The following is a 19,196-nucleotide window of genomic DNA, read 5'->3' as shown; positions in this document are numbered from 1 at the left end:
ACTAAATGCCTAAACAAACCATCACTATAAAATATCTTACTTAGATCCAGGACCTTAAAACAAAGGAAGATAAGGGAGTAAAAATGATTTTGATTTCTCCATCTACTGAACTTCCCCACCCTGGCATCTTAAATAAACCAGAATATTTTGAAATATTATAGTATGAAATGATTTATGAACGCCCCACGTGGGATTTTAGTTGTATAGAGTTCCTGGTACTTAAATGTAAAATTGAAGCACGTTGCTATGTTGCTTTTTATTTTGTAAAAACTACTTTGTTTTCTGAAAATAATTTTTTCTTTTCCCTTTTTTGCATAATAAAAATCTTTTACCCTTTTTAATAGATGAATGAAGAAATGCTGTGCCAAGAATTTGGAAGATTTGGACCGTTAGCCAGTGTGAAAATCATGTGGCCTAGAACTGATGAAGAAAGAGCCAGAGAAAGAAATTGTGGCTTTGTGGCTTTTATGAATAGAAGAGATGCTGAAAGAGCTTTAAAAAATTTGAATGGTAAGAACATTTTTATTATCCATTTATACAATTCAAATATTTCTTTGGTTTGGAAAAGTATTTATAAAAGCTAGGAAGGATTGGACCTGAAATGGAGAGGTTAAAATGAAAATTATTTCAACTCACCAGAAAGATTTTATTTGGAAACTTTTGAGAGTTAACAAAATGACCTTTCATTTCTTTCTTGTAGGAAAAATGATTATGTCTTTTGAAATGAAGTTAGGTTGGGGTAAAGCTGTACCTATTCCTCCACATCCAATATACATTCCGCCTTCTATGATGGAACATACGCTTCCCCCACCTCCATCCGGACTGCCTTTTAATGCGCAGCCTAGAGAGCGGTTAAAAAACCCTAATGCTCCTATGTTACCGCCACCTAAAAACAAAGAGGATTTTGAGAAGGTAATTTAAAAAATGGACATAAGGCCACATCTAATTTGTAAATACTAAAGCTGTGGTAGTATTTCTTTTCAACAATTTTATAGAAAATGTGTGTGCAATTCTGTTTGGCAACTTTTAAAGAAATAAGTAGATGTGTTCCCTGCCTTAGCCCATGGAAACCCTATATTTGAAATACTAGGTCATATTTTTATTTGTGGCTACCATTCCTTTTTTGACCACTTGTTAAGTTTTTTCCTTTGTCCAGTGTTGTATCCAGATTTGCTTAAGTGTAGTAACTAAATTTACTTTGTTTTGAGAAAGTGATACTTTGTATTTGGTTAAGTGACATTTCAATTAGAAAGACCTCCTAAGTAGTTATTGTTTGGATGGCAGCTAGGTCTGAGGTATTAGAATATTTGAGAAGATTTATGTGGTTTTTAAAAAATAATTAATCTAGTAAAAGCAAAGGGTGAGTATTTTCTTTTTAGTAAACAAAACCAACTTAATTTCAAGTTATAAGAATTTGTTGGTTCTATTATGAATTAATTACACTTAAAATGACAGGGCTGGTTTTAAAGGCTTGGGAACAAAATAGCGAACTGTATGGTCAGAGGCAAACAGTTAATTATTTCACAAATTAAAATCTTTATCTGATAATTCTCAGTGTAGTACCTATTTCAGTGCATTGATGTGCATTCTGGCAGGAATGTTCTGATTCTTTGCATTTGGTGAACATTTATTGTTCACTGAACACATCCATTTGCATTTATGTAATTGCTTAGTGTATAATGACTTCAAATGCAGTGATTGCCTGCAAAACTTGTGATTAGATATGTAGTATTTTCAATGCATATGTATATTTTTGCTTGTTACTTGTTAACAATACTCACATATTCTATGTTTATTATCTGATGTGACTTCATATACAGACTCTGTCGCAAGCCATAGTCAAAGTGGTTATCCCAACAGAAAGGTACATGTTTTTCTTTATTATTACTGATCTAAATATAGACAATATCCCCTTCTGAATTTAAAAAGAAATGGTGTTGAGGAAAAGGTAGTATCTTGACTGAGCAATGGTTCCTTCCCAGTACTTTTTGGGGGGGATGTGTGAAATTTAACTAACTTTTGTGTACTTTGCAATTTTATGTCAATATCTTCTTTTGTTTTTATTGTTATCACTGTAGGGAATGTTTATAGTTTGACTAGTTAGAATGTATTTATTAGCTCTGATTTGGAGTCAGACAATAGACTCGTCATGGGAAAATAGATGTTTTAAATGTGTCATAAATTTCAGATAACATTACAGTTTGACCCAATCTGTTGTTATTTTTTTCTTGTTTTCTGAATTATCTGCATTTAATATATAACCTTGATTTGAGTTCTCCTTACTGAAGGCATAGCTTTGTTTTTTGTTTTTTCAATTGACTTTAAGAAGAAATTCCTATTATTGTCATGAACACTGGACATACTAGAAACTTTCTTTTCACGATAACAAAGGTATTTGGAATTCTTTTATTTTCCTTTCTTCCTTTTTTTTTCTTTCAACACACTATTAAAGCAGAAGAATTCATGCTGTAGGTATGCTCTTGCTCAGTCAAGCTAAGCCTTTTCCCAAACACAGGAACACAACACTGGTTGAATAATAAATGAACACAAAAGAATACCAAATTCTCTTTGACATTGGCCTTGGTGAGCAACACCAGCTGAACTGTCTGCGGCAGCGGGGGACCAGGAAAACATCATGGGATGGATTGGGAAAGTATACAGTTTTTGACCAGACATTGGTACGATCGACTCCAATAAATGTGGTTTTATTATAACTGAGAGACAATTTTTTGTTTTTGTTTTTTTTTTTTTTTTGGTTATTGTTGCCCAGAATAAGATAATTACCATTTTAAAATTAAATAATGCACTTTAAATATATCATCTTTTTGTACTACACTGTTTTATTCTAATAGAAAAGTCACCATTTTTAAAATAAACACAATCCTCAAGGAAGAAGAATGTGATTACAGTTCTTTAGTAATCTTGACATCGTTAATAACAATTAATTGTCAGATTTTGATTTTAAATAATCATGAAACATTTTAAAAATACTTATAAACTTTTAATTTTCTAAAAATAGATTTATCAGTTACAAGCCTATTTAAAACTATAGTGGGTTTTTCACCACTGATAAAAGCATTCACAGGATAGTATTTTTGTAGCATTCAAAAAAAGCACATATCTAGTGGTAGCTTTACATGTATGTGGCTCAACTTATTTCTAAACAAAATTTTGAGTGTGCGTTTTGCCGAAAGTCTTCACTCACCATTAGGATGAGTCCTTTGTTTTTAAACTTGCTAAACAATTTTCCTCTATCTTAAATGCTAAAGTCAAGTTGCTTTTGACTTAATTCACACAAGTTTCTGGATGTATAACATTTGTCCACCTAGTAATTAGTCTTATACATACAATTTCCCTTAGCTTTATCAGTTTTTTTTTTTGGCTCCTATCAGTGGGGGAGTTTTGGAATTGAATCATAACTTTACATTATCTCCCTTCCTTCAAAATAATGTCATTAACCATATGAATGCTGAAGAATTGCATATTTGCAGAGCAATTACTTCTGTGAAAGAGAAATAATTTTTAAATCGAAAATTAAGCAATGTTTTTAGTTTTTTGTTTTGACAATTTGAAGTTGAATTAGTAGTTTTAAATGCATGATTTCCCCTTTGTAAAGATTTAAACTGTGATACAATTTTTTTTACTTCCTTTAGGCTTAAATTTTATTCCTATGTAGAGATTTCATTTTAAGTAGGTTTGTTCAAAAGCTATGAGAAAATAATTATAGTCACCATGAGATAGATTATTTTATTGTTCATGTACTCTGAAATAGGGCATTATAGAGCCACAAAAGTCTGTCTTGTTCTATAACTATATATTTATTTACATTCTAGCAGTTATATGAACGTAATTTGAGCTGGGAATGCTAAAGGTGTAATTTAGTGTGTGCCTTGTACCAAGAGCCAATATCCTTTTGCTGTTCCCGATTGTTATTTGCCAACTGTGTATGCTGGGGGACTGGTGAAATGAGAAATCAAAAGCAGCTTATAAATAAGCTGAGTCATTTTTGCCCAACACCATAATCAATGTCCAAAATTGTGTTTGGAGTCTAATAAAATACCACATGATTTTAGGACCCAGCTTCAGATAAAGACTTCCTGTGAGTTCAGTCAATAAAATGACTGTACTAAAAAATTACTCACATATGTTTATTTTTGGTAAAATATTGGAAAATAATTGTTACAGAAAATGGGAAGGGCATCTCACTGTGTACCCCATTTTGCAATATTTTGGAAACAGTAGTACTCCATTCACTTAAGGCTTTGGCAACATAATTTCTTCATTGATTGATAGTGTACAGGTATATCAATCTCTTGTTTTGGAGGGAAAAAAGATAATATACAGGCAGAATTATCTATTTCATGAATTGTGAACTAGTTTGAAGTGTGGTCCAAAGGGATGTTGCCTCACTAAAGGTCAGATTTAATAAAAACTCCATCTGGTATGTGTACCAGAAAAACACAGGAGTTGGATGGATTTTTTATTAAATCAGGCCTTAAACTTGTTAAATAGTTTTGCATTTTTGTAAATTATAGTCATGGTTATAACATTTCAGTAGCACCACAAAAGTGCTTGGTTTAGGAATTTTTTTTTTAAACTGAGATAGCGTGTAAATTTCTAGATGGCTGTAATAACATGCAGGCTCTAAGTTACTGATTTTATATATCAATATTTGCAGCTTTCCAATTAGTTGTGATTTGTAATTTAATGTTTTGCTTTTGGAAAATAAGTGACATTTAGAAAATTAAATATTACTATGAGGCTGTATTGTGGTTTCCTACCCTCCCTCACCTTTCCATCCCCTCCCACTTCCCTACTCCCACTGCCCCACACCCTCTTAATGCACAAGGCGTTAACATATGCTCCAGGTTACTTTTTTGGTATTAAATTCGGTGTTAGTCAGCAGAATAATCATTTTCTGCGCAATTATAGTAACTTAGGTCAAGTGTAGTTTTATATAGTGGTAGGTCTGAATCCATTTTCTTTAACTGTGTTGTTGTTGTAGGAATTTACTCGCCCTGATACATCGAATGATAGAGTTTGTTGTACGTGAAGGGCCAATGTTTGAAGCTATGATTATGAACAGAGAAATCAACAATCCTATGTTCAGGTGTGCATTTTTTAAAAATTGTGGTGAAATATATGTAACATAAAATTTCCCGTTTTAACTCTTTTTAAGTATACAGGTTAGTGTCATTAAGTACATTCACATTGTTGCACAACCATCACCACCATCCATCTCCAGAACTTTTTTCATCTTCCAAAATGGAAATTCTTTACCTGTGTAACAGTAACTCCTCAGTCTTCTAGCCCCTTAGCCCTGGCAACTGCCATTCTACTTTCTGTCTCTTAGTAATTTCATTACTCAAGGTAAACTCACATGGGTATAATCATACAATATTTGTCCTTTTGTGACTGGCTTATTTCATTTAGCATAATGTCCTCAGGATTCATCCGTATTATAGCATGTATCAGGATTTCCTTTTTTAAGGCCAAATAATATTCCATTATATATATTTACCATATTTTATCTTTAGGCATGCAGTTTAAAACTACTTTTAATTTATTAGGATTAAAAATATTTCCAAGAATAAAGTTGTAGAAGTATGGGATTAGTTCTGCAATGAGATGGGAAGGGAGTTTTAGTAATCAGAGTAGAATGTATTGAGCCCAATTTTCCATCAGATTTTGATTTGGTTAATTAAATAGTATTGTTTTTAGCATTCTCTAGGAGGAAAATACATTTCATTATGCTTTTCAATGAAGGAATCATAAGTGAGATACAGTTGAACAAATGAGTTTTAAAATAAATTGCTTATCCTCTGAATTGTTATGGTATTCTTAGACACTAGTTTAACACTTAAGTAGTGTAAAATCACTGCTTTTGTAATTATATATTAGGAAAATCTCTCCATTGCCAGACACAGTATCTGCCATGTAAGTGTTCAATAAAAATGATCATAAGACTCATGATGCATGCCTTCTGAGTATTAATGTCAGTCACTAAGGCAGTCTAGGGCTGCAGTAAGGGAATGGGGATAGGTAGCGGATGGTAGTGGGTGAGATTCTATTTAGGGATCTTTGTTTTTGTTTTATTTAGAACTAAATAGGCAAATAGTATTTCTCATTTATTTATATTTAATTGAAGATAGCTGTTTGTTAAAGAATATGATGTTTAATGTTTGTTTGTTTTGTTTAGGTTCTTATTTGAAAACCAGACACCAGCCCATGTTTACTATAGGTGGAAGCTTTATTCTATTCTGCAGGCAAGTAGAATCAATTACTTTGTTAATTTTGACTCTGAGTAATTAGACCTTTATAATAACTCTAAATGTTTGTTAGGGAGATTCTCCAACTAAATGGCGGACAGAAGATTTTCGTATGTTCAAAAATGGATCTTTTTGGAGGCCACCACCATTAAATCCGTACTTGCATGGAATGTCAGAAGAGCAAGAAACAGAAGCTTTTGTAGAGGAACCTAGTAAAAAGGGAGCACTTAAGGAAGAGTAAGATATTTTTCCTTTCTATTATATATTCAGAAAAGTAACTGTAATGGTTGTTTTAATTAATGGTCTTATTAAGATGTTAACCCTAAAATAAATTTTTTTCACTTGTGAATGTTTAAAATAGTAACATCTTTCATCATGTGCTTTATAATTTTAAACATCTTAACAAGTATAGGTGTGTGTCCTATTGTCCTTGACTTTTCTCCTGGTAAAATTAGTGATGATCTCTTAAACGTGATTGACTTCTTTCTTTAGCAATGGAGTACATCAGATTCTTAACAGAAATTATTGGGGGATCCCTAGAATTCTTGCTTCTCTGAATGCAACATAAAGAAGAAAAACTATTGTGTGGCTAATGGGATCAGATTGTGGCTACGCAAAGCTTCTTCATGATAACTTTCACACTTGATTTGCAGTGTGTGGTGAGCTGTGAGATGACCACCATGGAAGTATGTGTTGTTATTAGTCTCACTTAACAATTGTACAGTGCAGCTAGCCGGTTTAAGAAGCAAAAACATATTTATTAAATGTTCAAGGACATCCTGTATACCTCATGGGAAAACATTGGCTAAAAGCATTTTTAGAATATACAAGTAAATACAGACATACGTAGTTTTATTGTTCCTTGGCTTAAGACTGTGCTCTGCAGATACAGTGTGTTTTATAAATTGAAGGTTTGTGGCAACCCTAAGTCAAACAAATCTGTTGTCATTATTTTTCGAACAGCACGTGCTTCATGTCTCTGTCACATTTTCATAATTCTCACAATAGCTCAGACTTTTTCATTATTATTATATCTGTTATGGTGATCAGTGATCTTTGTTTTGGGGCACCACAAACTATGGTCATATAAGAAGATGAACTTAATCAAAAAAGGGTGTTCTGACTGTTCCAGTGATTAGCTGTTTTCCCATCTTTCCCTCCCCTTAGGCCTCCCTATTTCCTGAGACACAACACTATTGAAATTAGGCCAATTAATAATCCCACAATGACCTCTTGAGTATTCAAGTGAGAGGAAGAGTCTCACTTCTCTCACATTAAATCAAAAGCTAGAATGATTAAGCTTAGTTAGGAAGGCAGGTCAAATGATGAGGTCGGCTGAAAGCTAGGCCTCTTGCACCAAACAGTGAGCCAAGTTATCAATGCAAAGGAAGAGTTTTTAAAGGAAATTAAAAGTCCCACTCCAATGAACACATGAATGATGAGGAAGCAAAACAGCCTTATTACTGATAGAAAATTTTGGTGGTGTGGATAGCAGATCAGACCAGCCATAGCATTCCCTTATGCCAAACCCTAATCCTGAGCAAGGCCCACTCTCTTCAGTTCTGTGGAAACAGAGGTGAGGATGCTTCAGAAGAAAAATCTGAAGCTACCAGTGATTGGTTCATGAGGTTTAAGGAAAGAAGCCATCTTCATAATATAAAAGTTCAAGGTGAAGCATCAAGTGCTGATGTAGATGCTGTAGCAAATTATCCAGAAGATCTAAGGTCATTGATGAAAGTGGCTACACTAAATCACATTTTCAGTGTAGACAAAACAGCCTTTTATTGTAAGAAAATGTAATTTAGGACTTTTATAGCTAGAGACGGAAAGTCACTGCCTGGGTTAAAAGCTTCAAAGGACAGGCTGACTCTCTTATTAGGGGCTAATGCAGCTGGTGACTTAAAGTTGAAGCCAGTGCTCATTTACCATTCCAAAAATCCTAGGACCATTAAGAATTATGCTAAATCAAGTCTGCCTGTGCTCTATAAATGGAACAACAAAGCCTGGATGACAGCATATCTGTTTGCAGCATGGTTTACCGAATATTTTAAGCCCACTATTGAGACCTGCTCAATAAAATGATTTTTTTCAAAATATTACTGCTCATTAACAATGTACCTGATCACTGAAGATCTCTGATGGAGATGTGCAAAGAGATTAAGTTGTTTTCATGCCTGTTAACACATTATTCATTCTGTATCCCATTGATCAAGGAGTAATTTTGACCCTTTAGTCTTATTATTTAAGAAATATATTTCATAAGGCTGTAGCTGCCATAGATAGTGATTCCTCCAGTGAGTCTGGGAAAAAGAAACCTTGTGGAAAGCATTTATCATTCCAAATCCCATTAAGAACATTTTTGGGCCAGGTGTGGTGGCTCACACCTGTAATCCCAGCACTATGGGAGGCCGAGGCAGGAGGATAGCATGAGGCCAGGAGTTTAAGACCAGCCTGAGCAATATAGTGAGACCCAGTCTCTAATAAAAAGAAATTTAAAAAGTCTTAAAAATCCATTTCAGTTTTTTTGCCTATAAAAAATAAAATCAACATTAACAGGAGCTTAGAAGAAGTTAGTCCCTCATAGATGACTTTGAGGGATTTAAGACTTCAGTAGAGGAAGTAACTCCAGATATGGTAGAAAAGCAAAGGAACTAGAATTAGAAGTAGAGCTCAAAGATGGGACTGAATTGCTGTGATCTCATGATAAAACTTTAATAAATGAGGAGTTGCTTCTTAGGGATGAGCAAATTAAGTGGTTTCTTGAGATGGAATCTATTTCTGATGAAGAAGCTGTGAACATTGTTGAAGTGAAAGGATCTAGAATATATATATAAACTTAGTTGATAAAGTAGTGCAAGGTTTGAGAGGATTGACTACAGTTTGGAAAGACATTCTCCTCTGGGTAAAATGTTAACAAACAACATCTCATGCTGCAGAGAAATCCCCTGTGATGAGAAATGTCAGTTGATGCGGTAAACTTCATTGTTGTTTAAGAAATTGCTGCAGCCACCCCAACCTTCAGCTACCACCACCCTAACCTTCAGCTACCATCACCCTGATCAGTTAGCAGCCATCAACATTGAGGCAAAACCTTCCACAAGCAAAAATACTGTGACTTACTGAGAGTTCAAATGATTGTTAGCATTTTTAACAAGAAAGTATTTTTAAAGTAATGTATACATTTTTTAAAGACATACTGCTATTGCATACTTAATAGACTACAATATGGTATAAACATAACTTTTACATGTGCTGGGAAATCAAAAAACTTACGTGATTGGCTATATTGTGATATTTGCTTTATTGCAGTAGTCTGTAACCGAATCCACAGTCTCTTTGAGATATGCCTGTATGTACTTCACTGCAGTCTATAAATCTTAATACTTGTTGCATTGATTCATTGTCTATGAGAGCATTTGGCAATGGAGTGCGATACTGTTTGAATGTATTTACTTCTGAAGATGTATGTTCATAATCACTGCAATCCTAGGATCTGCAAACTCAGCTCATAGGCTAAATATGGCTGTCTCCTGTTTTGGAAAATAAAGTTTTATTGGAATACAGTCAATTCCCTTCCCTACGTGTTGTCTGGCTGCTTTGGTGCTATGCCAGCAGGGGGATAGAGATCATATGGCCTGTAAAGCCTAAAATATTTATAATCTTTTTTTTTTTTTTCTTCCCTGAGATGGAGTGTTGCTCTGTCAACCAGGCTGGCATGCAGTGGCACGATCTTGGCTCACTGCAACCTCTGCCTCCCAGGTTCAAGCAGTTCTCCTGCCTCAGCCTCCCGAGTAGCTGGGATTACAGGTGCCTGCCACCATGCTCGGCTAATTTTTATATTTTTAGTACAGACAGGGTTTCACCATGTTGGCCAGGATGGTCTCGATCTCTTGACCTCGTGATCCGCCCACCTTGGCCTCCCAGAGTGCTGGGATTACAGGCATGAGCCACCGCACCCAGCCAGTCTTTTCCTTTACAGAAAAAATTAGCCTGTCGTAATCCCAGGCAGAAGTGTTAAAGTAATAGACTTCCTTCAAAGAAGGGGAGTAAAGAACATGAAAGTTCTTCAGTATCATGGGATGGTAAGACTGGGGTGCTCTTAAAGAGTCTTGAAGAAATGCCCATGATTTAAAATTTACTTAATTTGTAAGCTGAAAACATAATTGGAATCTTTTATTAGTTCTACAGAGTATTCTTACATAAATTCTTCAAAACATTGTAACAATTTTGGGGGACACAACACAAATCAGACAATATATTACAGTCTTCAGAATTATTTTATGTGAGTAGGTTTTAAAGAAATTAGTTTGTGAGCAAAAGCTGCAATGGCATTTGAAATTGTATTTAAATATTTATAAGTTAAAACAATTTATGTTCAGACAGAGGGATAAATTGGAAGAAATCTTACGGGGATTAACTCCAAGGAAAAATGATATTGGAGATGCAATGGTTTTCTGTCTTAATAATGCGGAAGCTGCTGAAGAAATAGTGGATTGCATTACGGAGTCGTTGTCCATCTTAAAGACACCCCTTCCTAAAAAGGTATGGGAATTAATTTTAAGAAAAGGGGAGATAGTTGACGTGTTTTGGGATTAGAATTGGTTTCCTTTTTGCACAAAGCACTTGACTGATGAAATTTTTCCCATGCAGTCTTACGTTATTTCTGCTTGGAAATTTAGGTTCGTTAACATCCAAGTTAACAAACAAGTTGAAATGTAAATGCGTTAACAAATTTCATCTCTGCCAAAGTCATAGTTGTGGTGATACTGAGCTTCATATAACTCTTCTAATTAGTAGCCATAATTAAATTATAGCTAAACATTAGCCTTATATTAACCTATTTTGTGTTATCTTTTGATATTATAGATTGCCAGATTATATTTGGTTTCTGATGTTTTGTACAACTCTTCAGCCAAAGTTGCTAATGCTTCATATTATAGAAAATTGTAAGTATGATGATATAACTGATAGTCCTGAAATAAAGTATTTAAGGGTAAGGAGTTCAGAAAAGAGGATTGTTTTGTTAACATCCTCCAAGAATAAGAAATACAGTCAGCCCTCCATGTCTGTGGGTTCCTTATCCATGAATTCAACCAACCACGAATTGAAAATATTTGAGAAGAAAAATTGTATCTGTACCGAACCTGTACAGACTTTTTTCCTTGTCATTTTCTAAACAACATAGTATGAAAACTCTACATAGCATTTACATTGTATTAGGTATTGTAAGTAACCTAGAGATGATTTAACAGATGGGAGGATGAGGATAGGTTACAGGTGAATATTACGCCATTTTCAATCAGGAACTTGAGCATCTGTGGATTTTGGTGTCCATGGGAGGTCTTGGAACCAGTCCTCCCATGGATACTGAGGGAAGACTAATTTGAATTTCTTAATGGTTTGTAGAATTTTTTTAAAAATTGGCTTACACTTAAGCTAAGTTACCAATTTTTTGCAAAGATTTTATATCATATCACTTTCTTAGTTATTGACAGTAGAACAAATAGGTGTTAAAGAGAACTTTATTTTTATTGCATATCTAGCTATTCATATAATAAATAGAAACAGTGTATATACTGGCAAACATAAGAGACCAAAGACATACTATTAACTATAGAATCTGCGTTCTCTTCTGATCCTCAGCATATTGATTTTAGTTCATTGTTAATGTTTCCTAAGGCAAAAGGAAGTTATGTTGCTGTATTATAATTAATGTATAACTCAGCCGGGCACAGTGGCTCACGTCTGTAATCTTAGCACTTTGGGAGGCCGAGAAGGGCTGATTACCTGAGGTCAGAAGTTTGAGACCACCCTGGCCAATGTGGTGAAACCCCATCTCTAGTAAAAATACGAAGACTAACTGGGCGTGGTGTTGTGCCCCTGTAATCCTAGCTACTCGGGAAGCTGAGGCAGGAGAATCACTTGAACCTGGGAGGCGGAGGTTGCAGTGAGCTGAGATGACACCATTGTCCTCTAGCCTGGGTGACGAGCAAAACTCCATCTCAAAAAAAAAAAAAAGTATAACTTTTCCTCAGTTCCCCAGAGCTCTCTTTCTGTGTTTATTTTATGAATTAGGCAAAGGGAAGCTTTTCCCTAAGAAGTTGCCCTGAAAAGAAATTTAGAGAGCTGGATCCTACTCTTAGGTCTGCTATTAGTTTTTTTTGCCTTGGACGAGTCACTTTTCTAAGTTTTCTGTTTTATAAAATAAAGAAATTGGACGAGATGGTTCAACATATCCTAGATACAACGTTTCTTGCTCATAAAGGGAACTAGTAGGGACTGTTGGGGAGTTTGTAGGTGAAAAATTCAGAGTAATAAGAGTTAAAGCAATTCAGTTGCGGTTTTAGAGTTTAAATACCTAGTTTTTGATTTTTAATAATTTCTTGATTTGTAAGTATTTTAAGTTCAGGAGGGGTTTTCATTGGCTGGCATGCTGAAGGGGAAAGGAATTTTAAACAGATTTTATTTTAAAGAATGTGTTATTTGAATTTCAGTTTTGAAACAAAGTTATGTCAGATATTTTCAGACCTCAATGCCACCTATCGTACAATTCAAGGCCATTTACAATCTGAAAACTTTAAGGTACGTTTATTGTTCTACTATTTTTGCCCTAGTGTTTTAAATGGGTGGGGGGAGGGCATTGAAGAGCTGGAAAAGTACATAAGACAAGTATGAGACATAAATTTAAAACTTAGATGTTACAGAAGTTACTGTTTTAAAATTGTCGTTTTTGTTTTTATCAAAAAAATCAAAAATTTAAAAGATACTATTTTGTCAGGTGTTTAGTTTTAAGTATTGTTTAAATATTATAAATGTTAGTCTTTTTTCATAAAACATCCAGAAGAATCACTTGTTTTGTAATGGTATATACTGTTTGGCTGGATTAAGGACATACATTTTAATCATGTTTAGAAAGTCTTTTCTGTTACCAATTTTTTTATAACCTCTTAAGCTCTAGACCAGTGTTAACCCAATGAAGTACTTTACTTATAATTGAATAAGTAAATATGCTTTCATGGGAAGAAGACTTTTTTAAGAAAAATTTTTAGTTTGGGAAGATGCCCAGTGACCCCACCATTTAGGGCATTCAGACAACTCCCATTTTAAAAGTTTTTTACCTTAAATTTTGACCATAAGTTAGAATTTAAAGAAAAGTTTCAGGAAGATACAGAGTAAAGTATTAGCCAGAATTAGGAAGTACTTTATTGGACCATAAGGGATTCAGGTCAAAACTTGGCTACTTTGGTTTCCAGTTTTCAAAAGTTTCTATGTAAGTGTTTCTGGAATGTGGCTCATGGGTAGTACTGATGGTGTGGGAGCTGACCTTAGGTGGTAAAGAGCAAATAGTTTACTGTTTATTTTTCATTATATTTATTTTTAGGAGTTTTTTTCCTTTTAATTAGAAGGTGACATTGATTTTTTTAAAAAAATATGGTAATGATATATAGTTATTTTCTTTAAAGTTTAAAAAATGTCAGTTTAAAGGCAAATTTAGCTAATCTTGATGATCATTCTCATGAACTGAAATTTGAGACATATAGCCCAAAATAAAAGTTTGTTGTCTGTTCCTGTTTCTTTAGCAACGGGTAATGACTTGCTTCAGAGCATGGGAAGATTGGGCAATTTATCCAGAACCATTTTTGATCAAACTACAAAATATTTTCTTAGGACTTGTAAATATTATTGAAGAAAAGGAAACAGAGGTAGGTACTCTGTATTTGGTTGTTTTTAAAATTCGTTTCTGGGGTGGAGGTTTCTTGGAGTTGTGCTATGTTACATATGTGAGGTACATTTCTTTGTGAAAAATATCTATTGCTTACCATTAAGTAGTGGATTTTTATTGCTGGAACCCAGGAGTCAAAATTACATATAACAGGAATTCTCTATCTAGTGTCCTTATGTGAAAATTCGTGAGTGGTTTTTTTATTTAATGATATAAGAGTTATGATATATTGTTAATAGTAGAAAAAAAGCAAGTAATAGAGCAATATGTATAGCATGACTTTATTTTGTTAAAGATAGCTATATAAGTAAAATATGTGCACGAAAAGATGCATCACATGATAGCAGATATACATCACCATTCTGTTGTTGTTGTTGTTGTTGTTTCTACCTCCTAAATAATTACAGAATCCTTAATGTTTAATTCTGCCGTGGTAGTCAAGCTATTATGTTTTCACTTTCACTCCTGCAAGATCTTCCTAATTGGCCTTACTGTTGCAACCCACATGGTCCTTGTTTCAGTTTCTTAAATGTGTGTTTCCACTTACCATTGGCCTTCATACATGTCTTTCCCTCTTTCTGGGACTTAACCTGAGATCCTTCAGATCTCAGCTCAAACATAACCTTAGAGAGCCTTCTCTGACCTCTTTAAGTGAAACTTAGTATGCTAATAGTATGATATGCGCTTTTGCTGTAGCAGTTACCATAGTTACAGATAAGTATATATTGTTGTGATGATCTGATTTCCTGGTTCCCCCACTCCCCCAAAACAACAACAAAAACCTTTACCAGGCTCTATAACAGGGAACCAAACTTGTTTTTGCTCATCATTGCCTCACATGGTACCCGGCACCAGTGAGCACTTGGTAAATATTAGATAAATGCACAACTGACTGCTTCTTTAGCAAACTGGATGATAGAATATGTTCTTACTATGTTCTTACGTTGTGCCTCGGATTGTGGGTATCCAGGTATGTTGGCTTGCATTGGATTACAAGTTAATCTTACAAGCAATGTGACTTCAAGCAAAGGGAAATGTTATAATAGTACACGTTTCCATAGGATGTTCCAGATGACCTTGATGGTGCCCCCATCGAGGAAGAGCTTGATGGTGCACCTCTGGAAGATGTAGATGGAATTCCTATTGATGCTACTCCCATCGATGATCTTGATGGAGTCCCTATAAAAAGTCTTGATGATGATCTTGATGGAGTGCCTTGTAAGTTCAAATTTCAAACTGATTAAATCTGGCTAATACGTTTGGTGACCAAAACTCTAATTTCCATACATGCTGATATGGAAAAAGGTTATAGTTTCTCTTAAACGTATCAAGTTATTAACTTTTCTATTTCTGATTTTTTCAAAATTCATATACCCAGTAATACATGTATTTGTATGCTATTTATATAAAAGGCCAAGAAGAAGCATTTTTTTCTGGTCACATTTCTTTGCTGGGACAATCAGCCTCCTATAATAGTAGCAAGTTTCTCTTTTTGTCTTGTCAAGAAATTATAGGCAAAATCTTGTGCTCAATTATGCGCAATCCTAGGTACCTGGTTTTATCAGTTTTTATTAGTTTTTCTAACTTACAACTTCAGTTTTCCTAGCTGCCTAAAATCATTTTGAAAATAGGAACTGTAGACAGCTCTTTGGTACATTTGAATTATATGTTTAAATATTGAATAATTTTGCAGTTTTATATTTTAGAGATTAGGTAAAGGTATTAAAGATTTGTTTTACTTCTCAACTTCTTCACTTGTTTAATATATTACTAACCTGTATTTTCCGAATTGATATATATACTGTTAAAAATATTGCCCTCGGATGCAGAGAATTGGTTTAGTCATAGTCCTTGTTCTTAGTATTACTATTTGTCCATCTGTGTCCTTATTTTACTTTGCTTTTTAATAATATGGTGAATACCCATGAACGTAATACTTCGGGTCATCCCCTAGTTGTCAGGGTTAATGGCTTATCTTTCCCTAATAGTGGATGCAACTGAAGACTCAAAGAAGAATGAGCCTATATTTAAAGTTGCCCCATCAAAATGGGAAGCTGTGGATGAATCTGAATTGGAAGCACAGGGTGAGTAAAAGTAAAATAAATATTTTTTAAATTAAGTACTTATACGTTAATTATTGATGTGCTTGTATATATATATGTTTTCCTTTTATGTTTTATAACACGTTTTAACCTTAATACTCAATATTATCATGTTTTGTGTCTAATGTACATTTTTATTGTGGTTGGTGTTGCTGTTACAATTTTCTTAGGTCTTTCAGTTTGGAAGCTTTGAGAGTAATGAGATATCACTGAAAACCTTTCAGGTTAAGGCATTTTAGTAGCAAATGTAGGTGGGAAGCTGTACCTATGTAGAAATCTACATAGAGATCAGTTTCATAGAAACCAAGCTTTGACCCTCCGATAATGCTAGACTGATTAGATGCCATTTAGACCTGTCTTTCACACTTACTTACTTAGACCTGTATCCTAGTGCTAATAATCTGTAATTGTTGCTATTTGTGGGTTCTAATGAAATAAATCTTAATATTCATCACAGAAATAAGGATGACATTATTCACTTCATGATATTGTGAGGAAAGAGATTTGGCATATAGAAATAGCTATTTAGAGAATTGATAAACATAGATTAAAAAAACTTCTGTAATAATAAACTTTTCAATTCTAAAGCTTGAGCTTCCACTGTACTACTGAAAAAATGCTAGTTTACCTCATGGAATTACATCCTTCTTTTCCTTCCATTCAGCTGTTACAACTTCTAAATGGGAATTATTTGACCAGCATGAAGAATCAGAAGAAGAAGAAAATCAAAAGTAAGAATCTAAGTTTCGAATATACTGTTTCTTGTTCATATACACTCCCCTTTTCATTAAGAGGTATAGTTGAAATAATAGTGAAGTGGAAAACTTCACTCTTAAAAAAATTTGTGAGAGGATCATGTTTAGTTCTCCATTGGTTTTCCAGTGAATAAAGAGCTTTTGTTTTCTGGTCTTGATGGATCTGGTTTCATTTTGCTTTTGAGTTTTTTACGCTAGGTTATATTCTCACTTTGTAGTTACTAATTGGTCAGCTGCATTTTTTTCAAACCTTTGCCATCAAATATTGTTTTGGGCTCCACAAAAAGTGGTTTTTAAAATATGAATGGGAAAGGTTATACTCCTTTCTTTTGGATTGTACATTCTAAGAAAAAGATTGCATTATGGCCATTGTGTTATTTAAATGTAAACCTTTCAGAACTAAGAATGAATACAAAGGAAAAAAAATCTTTTCTTTTGAAATATAGAGAAATAATAATTTTGATTTTGCTGTTTGGTAATCACCCCGAAATTGTTTTTGTATTTGACACTGTGTGACTGTAGGAATCTCTGCTCTCAGATTCTCCTGCAAGTCTGTATTGGTAGTTTTTAGGAAGTGCTTGACACTTTTTAAAATCATTGCAAAGGGAGTTGATTTTTTTTTTTTTTTAATGAATAGGAAGAGATGGTATCACAAACACAAAGCACAGGTTACTCAGGTTACTGTCTTTAAAAATTTTGCGTTCTTCTATTGTTCTCCAACGGAAGTGGGAACAAAGAGAAAACCCCCGTGTGTCGTAGCACAATATGGGCATTTGTGTGGATTTAATAAATGGACATTTGGATTGTTGGGAAAATGTGATCAATCAGCAGGCTGTAGAAACAGTTTGATACGATGGTGAAAACTTGTCTACAATGATGTTTTTCCAGAAATGTTGGTGTGATTAGAACAAGTCAGCAGTGATGATGACAAAATATTTACATAAGTTAGATGTGGCTTGCTAATGGAAATACCTATCTGAGGCTGTTTAGGAATACATGAATTGAGAACAGTTTAGTTCAGTTTGCTTTAAAACAGTGGTTTTCTGAACCCTTTTTATGTTCGTGATCCTATGATTAGTAACATCTTACCATTTTAGAATCACTGCTTTAAAAGTAGTATATGTACTCATAAAATAATTATTTAGGGGGAAGGAAGGGTAGAAAAGCCATTGAACTGAAAAAAGTATTTTTCTATTAGTTTTATTTCTAAAGGTATTAGTTTTTTTGGCATAAAACTAATACTTGTGTTAATGTTTGGAATATGAGTACATTTTAGCATTGATGTTGGAATACTCATACATTGATGGAAGCCTGGATCACTAGAAGTATAATTTTAGATTTTTCATTTTTCTTAGGAATTCCAGGTAAATCATGATAATGTAAAAATAACAGAGTACAAAGCAAGGAAAAAAAGCTTTTGTGCAGCTTGTGATCCTTGAAATTTTCTCATGCCTCACTACTACTCTCTAGTGGCTGAATCCTAAGATGCCTTTTTACTTAAGGCTGATTTTGTAACTAATAATTATTATATTTTATGGCAATATTGTGATTCGTGGCAGAAATGTGATTTTTAAAGCATGTTTTGGAGAAAAGTTACAAAAAGCAATTTCATTTGTATTGAATACTGTATGGATTTAGAATCTTGAATTTGCATGTCTTTTTAAAAAAAGAACAAGAGGAAGAAGCTGTGATAAGATTTGAACCTCGAATTGTGGCTAAAAGCTAAGGCCAAAACCAGTTTAGAAAAACTGCTTAAGCCTTGAAAAAATTATAATAGCAATTTAAAATATTTACATATTTTAAATCATGAATAGAGCTCATTTAAAAAGTCTTAAGTAATATGGTTAAATGTTTAATGTTCAGCCATCTAGACCCTTTCTATGTGTATAAAAACATGCATAACTATTGAACATAAATGATGTAATATTACTGTACGTACTATTCTGTGACACGTTTTTCATTCAATGTCATTGGTATTATTCCATTTTAATCTATTTACCTGTTCTGTATTCATCTATGATTGAAAGCAAACATTTGGGTAAACATACAAGGATGTTTACCAAAGAATATTAGAAATTGCAAAAAAAATTAGAAAAAGTTTTACAGGCTAGAATTGGTTAAGTAATCAATATCTGCTGTATTATTGTTTCATAGTAACTGTGACTCCGTTTAACAAAGTCACGTCCTTATCGAGTCTTCTAGAATAATTCTTCAGTAAACATCCCTGTTTACATAAACACACATACACTTCAATCTAAAAGCATCTGAAACACTTGTATAATTTTATGTACCATAAAACAGGAAATTCTTGTGTTTTAAAAAAATCTAACTAAAAACTGTATTTAGG

General features: G+C 33.7%; 1 protein-coding gene across 3 annotated transcripts in view; it reads left to right on the top strand.

Annotated features, from left to right (window-relative positions):
• Positions 1–19,196, top strand: part of U2SURP (U2 snRNP associated SURP domain containing) — a 58,514-nt gene that overhangs the window by 21,394 nt on the left and 17,924 nt on the right. For 2 of the 3 annotated variants that reach the window (XM_003265343.3, XM_030816702.1), the window contains exons 11-23: positions 345–510; positions 701–912; positions 1,821–1,864; positions 5,006–5,110; positions 6,200–6,266; positions 6,343–6,506; positions 10,649–10,811; positions 11,136–11,215; positions 12,764–12,851; positions 13,850–13,972; positions 15,054–15,210; positions 15,981–16,076; positions 16,759–16,825. In XM_003265343.3, the coding sequence (XP_003265391.1) occupies positions 345–510; positions 701–912; positions 1,821–1,864; positions 5,006–5,110; positions 6,200–6,266; positions 6,343–6,506; positions 10,649–10,811; positions 11,136–11,215; positions 12,764–12,851; positions 13,850–13,972; positions 15,054–15,210; positions 15,981–16,076; positions 16,759–16,825 (1,532 nt within the window). The remainder of the gene's footprint in view (positions 1–344; positions 511–700; positions 913–1,820; positions 1,865–5,005; positions 5,111–6,199; positions 6,267–6,342; positions 6,507–10,648; positions 10,812–11,135; positions 11,216–12,763; positions 12,852–13,849; positions 13,973–15,053; positions 15,211–15,980; positions 16,077–16,758; positions 16,826–19,196) is intronic. The other variant, XM_030816703.1, reaches the window with a different exon arrangement.

Source organism: Nomascus leucogenys, chromosome 8 (genome assembly GCF_006542625.1).
Source record: "Nomascus leucogenys isolate Asia chromosome 8, Asia_NLE_v1, whole genome shotgun sequence".
NCBI classification, from domain to species: Eukaryota; Metazoa; Chordata; class Mammalia; order Primates; family Hylobatidae; genus Nomascus; species Nomascus leucogenys.
This window is presented reverse-complemented; position numbering and strand designations above follow the sequence as displayed.